At 56.1% G+C, this 12769-nt stretch overlaps 1 protein-coding gene across 5 annotated transcripts in view; it reads left to right on the top strand.

Moving 5' to 3' along the window:
* Window positions 1–11502, top strand: part of ACAN (aggrecan) — a 66780-nt gene extending 55278 nt beyond the window's left edge. For 4 of the 5 annotated variants that reach the window (XM_053888681.1, XM_053888679.1, XM_019460213.2 and 1 more), the window contains 6 exons: window positions 5022–5135; window positions 8167–8325; window positions 8703–8785; window positions 9369–9513; window positions 10450–10632; window positions 11063–11502. In XM_053888681.1, the coding sequence (XP_053744656.1) occupies window positions 5022–5135; window positions 8167–8325; window positions 8703–8785; window positions 9369–9513; window positions 10450–10632; window positions 11063–11139 (761 nt within the window). In that variant the 3' untranslated portion in view covers window positions 11140–11502. The remainder of the gene's footprint in view (window positions 1–5021; window positions 5136–8166; window positions 8326–8702; window positions 8786–9368; window positions 9514–10449; window positions 10633–11062) is intronic. The other variant, XM_053888680.1, reaches the window with a different exon arrangement.
* The last annotated feature ends 1267 nt before the right edge of the window (window positions 11503–12769 follow it).

The following is a 12769-nucleotide window of genomic DNA, read 5'->3' as shown; positions in this document are numbered from 1 at the left end:
TTTTTTTTTTACGTTTTATTTTTATTTTTTTGAGACCGAGAGAGACAGAGCATGAACGGGGGAGGGTCAGAGAGAGGGAGACACGGAATCCGAAACAGGCTCCAGGCTCCGGGCTGTCAGCACAGAGCCCGACGCGGGGCTTGAACTCACGGACCGTGATATCATGACCTGAGCCGAAGTCGGCGCTCAACCGACTGAGCCATCCAGGCGCCCCAATGGGCAGGTTTTAACAGGGAACCAAGGTTGACCCTTGAATAGCACTGGGGGTTGGGGGTGCAGCCCCCATATGGTCGACAATCTGCATATAAATTCTGACCTCCCCCCCCCACTTAACTACTAATAGCCTACTGTGGACCAGAAGCCTTCGTGATAACATAAACAATCGATTAATACTTATTTTGTATGTTCTGTGTATTATATGGAACTCTTTTTTTTTTTTATGTTTTATTTATTTTTGAGAGAGAGAGAGCATGAGCAGGGAAGGGCAGAGAGAGAGAGGGAGAGAGGATCCGAAGCAGGCTTTGTGCTGACAGCAGTGAGCCCAATGTGGGGCTGGAACTCACGAACCGTGAGATCACAACCTGAGCTGAAGTCAGACGCTCAATCGACCGAGCCACCCAGGTGCTTCTATGTATTGTATTCTTATAATAAAATAAGCTAGAGAAAAGAACATCTTGGGGGGGCGGGCACCTAGTTGCCTCAGTCAGTAGAGTGTGTGACTCCTGAGCTTGGGGTCATGAGTTTAAGCCCCACGTGGGGCATAGAACTTAATTTAAAAAAAGGAAAATTATAAGGAAGAGAAAATACATTTACAGTATTGTACTGTAAAAAATCTGCATGTAAGTGGACCTACACACAAACCCATGTTGTTCAAAGGTCAACTATAATTGAATTTAAGAAGCAGGATATTAAAGTCACATTCAGGATCAACCTTTAGAAATATAAGACTTGATTGTACAATTATAGCATACTGTTTAGTGATGTTTATTTTTTAAGTTTGTTTATTTTTGAGAAAGAGAGAGAGTAGGAGCAGGAGAGAGACAGAGAAGGAGAGAGAGAGAAAATCCCAAGCAAGCTCCACACTGTCAGTACAGAGCCCAGCATGGGGCTTGAACCCACAAACTGTGAGATCATGACCTGAGCCAAAACCAAGATTGACTGAGCCACCCAAGCGTCTCGTTATGGTTTTTTTTTTAAGTTTTTAAAATTTATTGTGTGTGAGAGAGCAAATGGAAGGGGCAGAGAAGGGGAGAGAGAGAATCCCAAGCAGGCTCTGCACTGTCAGCACAGACCCCAACGCGGGGCTCGAACTCACGGACCACGAGAACATGACCTTAGCTGAAACCAAGAATCCGACGCCTAACTGACTCAGCCACCCAGGCATCCCCTATCATGTTTATGGTAAAAGCAAAGTGGAACTGATAAATATGTTCTTGCAACCCTCCTATCAATTGTGATAGACCAGAAAGCAAATGTGTTTACTCGGGTCTGTCCATCTGATTGATCCTAGGTCTTTGCAGGGTGCAGAACATCCACTGGGTTAAGAAATGGTCTCTGTGCTTCTTGAGGGGATTTTCTCCCATCTTTGTCCAGGAAAGTTATGTCCAGGATCACCACATATAGCTGCACAGGTTGTACACTGAACAACTTGAGGGGTACCATTCATATCACAGTCTTTATGATTGGCAACCCCTTCAGTTGGGTATCACCTGAGTAAAATACCTGCTGTCACTCAGCCTCTATGAGCCAAATAAAGTCCCTCTCCCTTGGAGGGTCTTGGGCTCTGACAGGAGCAAAAACCAGACAAGACCTGTTCAGCATGGAGGCCTGAGGTCTCCAATTCAGATGCCAAAGTGATCACTTGGAAATATCTTTATTCCCCTTGCCTTTACTAGGGGATTCTCTGTTATTTTCTCCCCTAAGCTGGAGGTATCTCTAGAGGGCCTGGTTCCGGAACAAATCATCGCTTTTGGTTATAGTAGTAGGGAGAGGACTCAGTTCTGACACGCCCCAGGGTTCCTGCTCAGAGATGACAGGGGAGCCCTTGGCCGGTGCAGCAGAAATGGTAACGAGGCGCTGAGATCCAAGACTTCAGTGTCCCTCTCCCTCCCCAGGGGACAGAGGCCCAACTTCCAGCCTCAGTGTCGGATTCTTCCACCTCTTCCAGTCTGTCCCCCTGGCTTACCTACGTGGGCAGGCCACTTCTCGTGTTCCCCTACCTGTACTGCGACATGTGACACCTGTGCCCCATAGGGCTCCTGGGAGGGTCACATGTGGGGAACACTTAGCATCTGGCTCAGGGAAGATTGTGAAAGACCGGTTCCTTCTCTTTCCTCTCTTCCTTCATGCAGTCTGCCCATTGCCCAAAAGCCCTTCCGTCCCCCGCCCTCTGTCACCCTGTCTGGGGTCCCCCCTTCTGTGCTCAGCCCAGCCCAACTCCTCTTGCGGTTCCAGAAGATGAGCAATGTCCCAACTGCCCTTCGCAGAAAGAGGTGGGCACTGCCAGGCTGCGGTGGCTCTTCCAGCCAGAGGGAGAGGAGATGGGGCAGGACAGGCCTGCGGGGCTCCCGGGAAAGCCCCACAGGGGACGCTCAGCCCTCTTCCTCCGGCTGAAGGCCCCCGCTCTAAACTGCCCAGCTGGCACCCACGGGCTCTCTGGTCTTCTCATTGGTGAACCCCGGGCTCTCCACAACACAGCTTCTGAACCCAGGAACTGGTTCCCCGAGTTGCGGTCTCTCACCCTGCTCAGATTGTGTGCCAGGGCCAGGAGGAAAAGGACACTGCCGACCCCCCACCCCCAGCCCCCGGGGCCTCAGGCCACCTGGGGGCCAATGACGTGAAGGGAGCCACCTGGCCTGACTTCCTGCCCCTCCCCCACGGTTGGCCAGAGGCCCCAGGGCCGATGTCTGGCTCTTCTCCCACAGGCCACTCCTGTCCCCTGCTCTGTAGAACTGCTTTAGCGCCTACATTTGCTTAATCCCCCCTCGCCCAGGTGCTTCCTGTGACCCATAATGACGCTTAGTGGACAAAAGAGAACAGGGGCTCTCCTGGAGCAGGAGAGCAGCCCCAGCTTCCGCCCAGCCCACCGGCCTGACCTATTGCTGCTACTGCTGCTGCTGGGAATCCTGGTGCATGCTGGGAATCCAAGTGCATGCTGGGACTCCGGTCAGTTCCTCCATGCATTTTGGTTTCGCTTGGAACAGTTCCAACCTTGGAACTGTTGGTTTCTAGTCCGTGGTGTGCACTCCCCGAGATGAAGGTAAGAACTCCGTGGGAACAGAGAGACACCTGAGGACTTGAGTGCGTGGGAACCGGCCACCCACTGCACAAACCCAACTCTGATCCTGAAGACGTGTACTGTGCACCAGCTAGCAAAAGGATCCACAAGAAAGTGTTCTTGACTTCTTAGGAGGGGACTGACTCTAAGGTCTAGGCTGCTGCTATGAGAGGCGAGAACTAATCCTGGAATATGTGCGAGACGCTGCTCACGTGGACGCCACCCGTGGATACGTCGGGTCCTGAAGGTGGTACAAACACAGCTGCACACACTGAGGCTTTGCCATATATCGTGATGCCCCCTGAGCCAGTGGCACCCATTCATTGAAGCATCTTATTGACCCCCTGGGAAGAAGAGCTTCATAAGACCTTTTAGCAAGTTCCCAGGGAAAGTACCCCAGAAAAAAAAACAGCAGCGGCCTTCATGATATAAATACGAAGACAGTAAAAGATCCCCAGGTCTCTGGCTTCTCAGAAAGACACAGAAAAACTGGATTAGGAGATCCAGTTCTCACCTTGGCCACTGGATGAAAATTTGAGGCGAAGACCAATGACTTAACAGCTCAAGTCCCACAAAGAGGTTGGATCAGAAAGAACATCTTGGGCCCGAAGAACAGAAGGGAGGAAGAGTGTGCCTGGGAGGAATAAGCCTGCCGTACCTCAGGGTGATAGGTGGCCACTTATTAGTGGCTCACCAACTTTATTTATTTATTTATTTATTTATTTATTTATTTATTTATTTATTTGAATTAGAGATTGCAGGGGAGAGGGGCAGAGGGGAAGAGAGAGAGAGAGAGAGAGAGAGAATGAGAATCTCAAGCAGGTTCCATGTTCAGCATGGATCTCAACACGGGGCTCGATCCCACGACCCCAGGATCACGACCCAAGCTGAAATCAAGAGTCAGATGGTCAACCCACTGAGCCACGCAGGTACCCCAGTGGCTCCCCAGCTTCAAACATTGGTTTCCCACTGGCCAGAATGGAGCCCCTCTAGAAACTGTGACTCACTAGAGGTGTCCACGTTCTAAGGCCCTAAGCTGGAAGGAACATGGGAAAATGTTGGGCTGGTTTCTCTTCCTCCCGTGAAGAGAATGATGCTGGCTTCATCTTTGTTAGATACTCTAGAATCGGATTTACTGAAGACAACGAGGGTATCTGCAACCCCCCAAAACTGAAGGAGTCTCATGAGAATATCCCATGGTGCCGTTCTCTCCTGGCTCAGTACTCTGCAGACCACTTCTGGCTTTTTGTCCTCGTGCTCCATGCATGGCCTTGCCCTCTCGCCTTGGTTCATAACTACCGAGAAGATAGGAAGAGAAAAGAGTTCTAACCAGACTTCGAGAACTTGACCTCCAGGGTCCTCGCTCAGCACCATGTTCAGAGCCAGGTTCAGACCCCAAGGCCTCTTGAAATATTCACCGGAGAAGGCATCTTGGAGGAGCCGTGCAATGGGTGTTTGCCTTCAGAAGCACCCGATCTCTTCACCACTGGGAAACCTGGCTGCGGTGCTCCCCGCTTGCCCGTCGAGAATCACACACATCCAGGAAAACCCTTGTTGGATCTTTGGCTCAGCGCTCCAAGATGGCGGCAGCAGCAGCAGCAGCAGCAACAGTTCTTAGGAAATCCAGCCACCCCTCCCAGGGCTCTGGAGAGCAGCAGGGCTGGCCACCCGTAAAGAACCTACGATGCTTTCAAAGCTGGAGTTGCTGGCAGGAGTCCTAATGGTGGCCCTTGGTTTCTTGCAGACATTGATGAGTGCCTCTCAAGCCCTTGTCTGAATGGAGCCACCTGCGTGGACGCCATCGACTCTTTCACATGCTTATGCCTTCCCAGCTACCGAGGGGACCTGTGTGAGATTGGTACGGCCGTCTCGGCTTCAGCTAATGTTACTAACTGCTGCACCCCCTCCTTCTCCTTCACCCTTCCCTTCTAACCACAGGCTCTGGGCCCTGGCTGGGGGCCCCCAAGGCCCATCCAGACTGCCATTTCAGGGGCCACGACCGAGAAGTCTGCCTCACTCACTCCCACTCTTCCTGCCGTTCCTTGTGGCAACCCTCCTCCGGGGCATTGGCTGATCTGACCGCAGGAGAGACACGCAGGCCGGGCCAGCCTGCACTTTGGAAGGTGGGGCTCTGGGGGACCTTTAAAACACTAACCTTCTTCAGGGCTTCCAGACGTGCTGAGACCGCATCGAGGTCGGTGCATGCATCAGACTAAGAGGACAGAGCTGATCCCGTGCCTTTGTCTTGAAGGAAGCTATGGGTGGGAGTAATTAATTGGTTCTCACTCCAGATGACAGCAAAGATCTTCCAGCAGTCGTGAGCCCGCGTCTGCCCGCTGTATTGCCCGTGGGACCTCCGCGGCCCCTCTGTGGCCTCGGGAGCCGCCGTGCCACACTGGCCACGCTGCCTCTCTCTTCTGTGGCAAGAGCTGTGTTCTGTCTGCCTGAGAGCTCCCGTGTCACCAGCAGGCTCAAGTCATGCTTGAGCAGGGACTGCTGCCCGTCACCTTGTCACCACCACCATGACAGCTGCCATGTCAGTCAGTGCCACTCCGACCCATGCTTCCTTCCCTCCCCCCCTCCTGCAAGGCAAAAGGCTGGCCAGAGACGACAGAGCCTCACTGCAAGGGGCAGGGGCTGAGTTTCCCCTCCTGGGCCTTGCCAACCCCCTGCTCCTGCACCTGGGCCAGGCTCTGCCAGGGGAGCTGTGTGCCCGGAACTTCCCAGGGCCGGCTGGAGCCCTCGGCTCTCTCGCCTCTGGTGCTCCTGGTCTGCCCCCTTCCCTCCAGGATCTCAGGGCCATCCCCACTCAGAAAGGGGGAGATGGGGCTTGTAGTTACTAGTTGCAGTAACCCCCACAGAACTAGAAGCGTGCCAGGGTTCAAAACCATTTTCTATGACCCCTCAAGCTAAATGTCTCAGAAACTTCAGAAAGCAGATGAAACTCCTGGGCAATCTCCCTTTGGTCCTAAGCAGGGTGGGGAGGAGTTTCGGATTGCATGTTCCTCGGAGGCACTGCTAAGGTTCCAGGCTGGTGGAGGAACTTAAGGCTTCTGGAAGAAAAGGCCCGGACCCTCTTCTTTCCCTGCCGCCTCCCACTCTCCACCTCTGCCCCAGGAAACTGGTGCATGGGGTCTTGGCCGGGGGGCTGGGAGGGAGGGGAGAGTCATAAGGCTTCTCTCCCCAGGATGCCAAAATATTTGCGCAGAGGACAAGCATCTGGCGCGTCCTCACAGACAACAGCTCTTAGATGCCAGACCAGGAAAGGAGGTGCTCTGCCAGACTGGAGGCAGGGTCTCCACGGGGCGCTGCACTCTGGCGGGGCACAGAGACGGTGCCGGGTCGCCCAGCTAAGCCAAGCCAGGCCCCGTCTCTTCTCCCGGTTCAGTCCCGCGGGTGTTTCATGGCTCGGCTCCCGGCCCTGCTGCTCCTTCCGGGCTCCCTGCAGTTCCGTCAGTGTTTCCCCAGAGCCACCCTCCTGCATGCCCCGCACCCTCCCAGAGCAGCTGCGGCCTCCGGGTTTGCCTGCTCAGCTCGGCGCTCAGCCCTTCCAGCCCTGGAATGAGGTCTCTGGTCTCCCCCGGACGCCGAGCTACCTCTTTGCAGGCACCTTCTTTCCAGACCTTGGCCTCACTCCGTGGAGAAGCAGTTGGCTGCAGGGGACCGGTGACCTTCCCCCCAGCCCTCCTGCTGCTTGACCTCTTCTCCTCAGGCTGCTGGCCTCTGCGTGTCCTCTCTTTCTGCCTTCCCCTGCGTGTCTGTCTTCCAGTCCTACCAAGCACCCACCCCTCAGCCTAAGCCTCCTTGCCCTCAGGTCCCGGTCCCCCCCATCCTGGGTCAGCCAGACTATCGGTAGCACCCAGTAAAGGAGGCTCCATTCGGCCGGAGGGGTTCCCGGCCCTGCACTTGGCCCCCAGGCCTGAGCAGCAGCCCTCCCCACCCCAGGAGAAGGAGGAGGAGGGGGTCTTAGAATTCCCTCTGTCTGCTGGTGTGCTGGCTGCTGTTTAGCAACTGGCTCCTGAAGAGGAAGCAGGAGCCCTGACGCATAGCACCTGCCAATCTCCCAGGTTTATAACGCTCCCGCCAGGACCAATTTACGGCTACCAGTGAGATGTCGCTGGGGGCAGAGATGGGGAGACGCACTCCCAAGAGCCAGCTCCTGCCCCTGCCTCCGTCCGTCCCCTCAGCCTGCTCCAAGATCGCCAAACCAGTCCCTTCCCCTGAACTCAGAACCCATTACCCACATAGGTTTGTGAGGAGAGAAGCTCCTCCCTCTTTTCACTTGCTCTCCAGAAATTAAATAAAAAGCCAGGGCCCCTGGGTCACAGACCCCGGGTTGGCTACCTCCTCCTCTGAGAAAGAGGCAGATATCCTGGGCGCAGCTCAGATAGACAGACTTAGAGCTTTGAGTCATCTTTAAACCCAAAGCAGACTTACTTCTGTCCCTCTGTCCCCACCCGAGGTGCCATTTCATGCCCCCGGCGCTGCCTGCAGCTCCCTGCCTCCCTCACACACTCCCTATAGCTCCCTGCTTCCCTCCCTGCGGCTCCTGGGAGCCTCTGACCCATGTTGGGCCTCAACCTCAACACCTCCCACCTCGCCACTTCTTTTCTCCAGCCCTGCAGAGCAGAAAAGCTCTGGGGTGGGGTGGGGGTGGGGGCGGGGGCAACATCAGGGAGAGAAAGGGTGGAGATGTGCCCAGAGGCTCTGGGGCTCCGGGGCCAGGCCTTCCTGGCTTCCAACTTCAACCTCATCCGTATGGGCCTCTCCCTTCAAGGACGGACACTGAAGGCCGGGTGGATGTAGGAATCTGGCGAAAGACTGGCGGCACTGGGCACGCCCAGTCGGCCCCGGGGCCTCTCTCTTCAAGCCCCCGACCTGTGTTGCAGACCAAGAGCTGTGTGAGGAGGGCTGGACCAAGTTCCAGGGCCACTGTTACCGCTACTTCCCCGACCGCGAGAGCTGGGTGGATGCGGAGAGCCGGTGTCGGGCACAGCAGTCACACCTGAGCAGCATTGTCACCCCAGAGGAGCAGGAGTTTGTCAACAGTGAGTGCGGCGGGGCCTCACCCGCCAGACATCAGCAGACTTGGACCCAGAGAGGCCGCAGGGGTGGGAGGCAGGGGGGCGGTGCAGGGAGGGGCAGAAGGGTGTTTCCGCAACCAGGGCCGCACCGGAAGCCCACCACGTGCCACGGTCAGTGCCAGACTAAGCCCGTGGCTGTCGCCAGTCTTCACCAGCTTGGGTGGTGGCCGAAGTGCACTCCGGACATGCATGTGCGGAGAGCCTTGTCAGGGCCTTAGAAGTAGGTGACGTGCCCCCAGGAGCCCGCCTACCCCCTGTCACCCCTCCATCCTCTCTGCCTCGGTTTCTCAGACACCCTCAGGGTGTCCAGCGCCGTGCCCAACACCCACACTTCTCTCTAGACAACGCCCAAGACTACCAGTGGATCGGCCTGAACGACAGGACCATCGAAGGGGACTTCCGCTGGTCAGACGGACACTCCTTGGTGAGCCCCGGGAAGAGTTGGTGGCCCAGAGGAGGGGAGGGAGCAGAGACCCCCAGAGAGGGACATGGTCAGACCACATACACTCACTGAGCAGCTGCTGGGCTGGGAGCCCTGGGGGCAGGGACCGTGTGTGGTTCATCTTTGCCTCTGGAGACCGGCCCAGGGCCGGGCAAGTCGAGTGAACACCGGCCTGGGAAGAGGGAGACGAGGAGGGCAATGATGGAATGAAGGCACGCCACCAGAAGGGCCACGTGGAAGCTTTAGAGGGCTCCCTTGCCCGCAGAGGACTCGAGTCTGCCCGAGGAGGCAGGCAGACGGAAAGCAATATAGATGCCAAGTAGACAGTACACGTAGTCAGCGCTGCAGGTCAGCCAAGGACATCAGGGAAGGCTCCCTGGAAGAGGTGAGCGGCCACAGAGCCATGTCTCTACCGCCCAATCCTACCTAAGCGAGGCAGCAGTAAGACCAGCCCCTGCCGGAGGGGGAGCGGCACGGGCTCATGGTGAGGGACTGAGAAGAAGGCGGTGTCAAGCTCCTGCCTTAGCCTCACCCCTGCCCCCCTCCACCCCACCCCCCCCCGCAGCAATTTGAGAACTGGCGCCCCAACCAGCCGGACAACTTCTTCGTCAGCGGAGAAGACTGCGTAGTGATGATCTGGCACGAGAAGGGAGAGTGGAATGACGTTCCCTGCAATTACTACCTGCCCTTCACGTGTAAAAAGGGGACAGGTGAGCAGCCTCCTGGGAGGGGTCCGGCCTGGTTGGAGTCAAGACTTTCGGCTCCTGCCATGGGACCTGGGGGGAGTCCCCCTGTCTCCTGGCTGCTGATGGCCCTTCACCGCTGACCTGGGGGGTCTAGTGTCTCAGGGCCAAAGACAAGAGCAGGTCCACTCCTAGGGACCGTTGACAGGGACAGGTGATGGTCACAGGCTAGAGGACAGACCAGCCCCTACACACACACACACACACACACACACACACACACACATGCAGTCCCCTGGGCACTAGCACAGAAGTCACCCACGATGGCACGTGGGTGGGGAGCCCCATTCTCTTTGGTTGTCAGGCCCCCGTCCTCAGCTCAGAGTCTGGGGATATTAGAGGTGCTGGTAGAACATGCCCCTCCTTCCCGTCCCTCTTCCCTATACTGGCTGTTTTCTTTCTTTCTTTTTAATGTTTATTTATTTTTGAGTGAGAGAGAGGGAGACAGAGGTTCTGAAGCGGGCTCTGTGCTGACACCAGAGACCCTGATGCGGGGCTCGAACTCACGAACCGTGAGATAACAACCTGAGCCACCCAGGTGCCCTCCTATACCGGCCGTTTTCATCAAGAAGTCACAGAAGATCTGCCTGGCTTTCCCCGCCGTCCCCACCTTTCTCCGTCCCTGTTGTCTTTTCCTCGCCCCCTCAAGACGCTCCTTCTATTCCCACCCTGCTGGTCTAAATCACTGAGAACCCCAGACATTATAACCAGTGGTTTCCAGATTCTCGGCACGGCGTGAAAATGCCCCTTTGCCAGCCACCAGGGCTGGGTGGCCGGGTGTCCAGGCTCAGTGCCCCTTCCTTGGGCTCTGGGCTGTCTCATCACAGCCACAGGGGACCATGCGGGCTCATCACTGGCCTGAGTCCCTCTGAGAGCTCTTTCTCAAGGGTGTTTGCCCCTCAGTGGCCTGTGGAGACCCCCCGGTGGTGGAGCACGCCAGGACCTTCGGGCAGAAGAAGGACCGATACGAGATCAACTCCCTGGTTCGGTACCAGTGCACTGAGGGCTTTGTCCAGCGCCATGTGCCCACCATCCGGTGCCAGCCCAGCGGGCACTGGGAGGAGCCTCGGATCACCTGCACAGACCGTGAGCACCACCCCTCTCCACCCTTGCCGGGCACAGCGTTAGATCCTGCCCCCCCTGTCCTCCTTCCTGTTCCGGCAGCACAGCAGCAGCTGGCCCTCGCCTGGGGATCCTGAACACCAGCTGTCTGCACCATCCCTGGGCTCAATCCCACTCCCCCCACCCCTGCCCTCAGGGAGGGCTCGCTTTCGGGCGAGGATGAAGGAAAGCGCAGGTGGCCCGATTTCCCTTCTGACAGCACCTCAAAGCCCCTTTAGCCCAAGTTGGTGCCAAGAAAAATCAAAACCAGAGAGCGGGGAGGTCAGGTTGCGTCCTCGAGTGCATGCTTTCTGCGGGGAGGGGAGGCGACAGAGAAGGGGCGAGCGGGGAGGGGTGAGGCCGGCCCAGCTCCCTTCCAAGCGGTCAAGATGCTCCCGTCTCCCTTTCACTGCAGCCTCCACGTACAAGCGCAGACTACAGAAGCGGAGCTCACGGCCCGCCCGGAGGAGCCGCCCCAGCACTGCCCACTGAAAGCATCCCGGACGCGCCCAGGATGCTGAGCCCAGGAGCCTCGCCAGGCTGACATCCCACACGGATGGGGTCCTCTTCTTGTCGCTTTCTGTCATATAAGGAATTCCATTAAAGAAGGAAAAAAACAAATCCCACATTGTGTATGCACCCACCCAGCCCCCCACCCCCTCCCAAATCGCCAGAACTGCATCTGATTTCCCCCCCAGTGCCAAAGCCAAGCAAACGTATTGTAACCCGTGGACTGAGTTTAGAGACATTTCTTCAATCTCCCGTTGTGCCTTTCCAGGGACCAGCGCAGGGACAGGGGGAGAAGGGGAGGGGTTAAGTTAAATAAAGAAGATTATTTTTTGTTTCCTGACTTTATCCAAGAGCAGTGCAATCGTTGGTTCTTTCACCTCCAGGGAGAGCTAGGGAGGAGGGAGGGAGGGAGGGGCACGAAGAACTGGAGCCCAAACCGCAGCTGAATGTATTGGATGAGGACCCAGGAGGGCCGCACCATCTGCATCCAGGAGGGAGAAGCCTGGGAGAGAGGGGGCGGGTTCCGCCGAGGGTGAGGGGGCAGGAGAGAGCCATGGAGGGATCTTCCGCTGCGTGGGGGCCAGGTTCCCTCCCAGGGTCCCTCTTCCAGCGTCCTCCCACCCGGGTCTGCCACCAGAGCAGGTGTCGATCTCGGCAGGGCTGGGTGGGGGGGCACTTCCTTCCCAGGGGGAGTGCCCCCCACCCCCTCTCCCCCCTCCCCCACCCCCCGGGACTGTGCAGGCACCAGAGTTCCGTGCACCTATTTATATTTTTGAAAACGAGATTATGATAATTATAATAATAAAGACATTGGAAGAGATCTATTTCTTTTCTTTTCCCTTCTTTTTTTTAAAGAGAAGGCAACCAGGGTCTGAGGACCACCGAAGGGGCTCTTAAGGAACGGAGGCAGTTGGGACACGTTTTGAGCAAATGATCCCGAGCTGGGTGAATCTTGTCTGTTCAGAAGGCCTGGAATAGTCACACCTGTTGTGCTTTATTTTTGTGAGGGTGCCTGTACGTTTGGTGGACGGTGTGTGTGTGAGAAAGCCAACAGGTGCTGTGTGTGGATTTGCAAGCTGGCACGTGGTCAAAGGACCATGACCATTAACTCACTTGAGCTAATGAGACATCTGGTCACTTTGCATAGTTTGGTTCTTTGATGGCACACTGCTCACACAGGAGTTGGTGGGTAGAGTAAGTCAAGAGCAGAGGCAAAATCAGGATTTATAAGAGGGAACGAAAACAGTTGACGACAGCCTGGAAACGGTGAATCTTTGCCTACACGTAGTTGTGGTTAGCTAGTTAGCTGGCCACTGGCAAAAAGGTTTGGGCATCCTGCCCTTAAGTAGGCTGTAGGATATCAACGAAAACAATTTCTTTTTTTTTTATTTTTTTAACGTTTTATTTATTTTTGAGACCGGGAGAGACAGAGCATGAACAGGGGAGGGTCAGAGAGAGGGTGACACAGAATCTATGCAGGCTCAAATTTGAAAACCACAGACATAGTGGTGGGCTCGAACCCACGGACTGTGAGATCATGACCTGAGCCAAAGTCGGCCGCTTAACCGACTGAGCCACCCAGGCACCCCTCAATGAAAACGATTTCAATCGC

The sequence above is a fragment of the Panthera pardus genome, unplaced genomic scaffold (genome assembly GCF_024362965.1).
Source record: "Panthera pardus isolate Hobbes unplaced genomic scaffold, ASM2436296v1 HiC_scaffold_23, whole genome shotgun sequence".
Lineage (NCBI taxonomy): Eukaryota > Metazoa > Chordata > Mammalia > Carnivora > Felidae > Panthera > Panthera pardus.
Note: the sequence above shows the minus strand (reverse complement) of the source record. Positions and strands in the feature narration are given on the sequence as shown.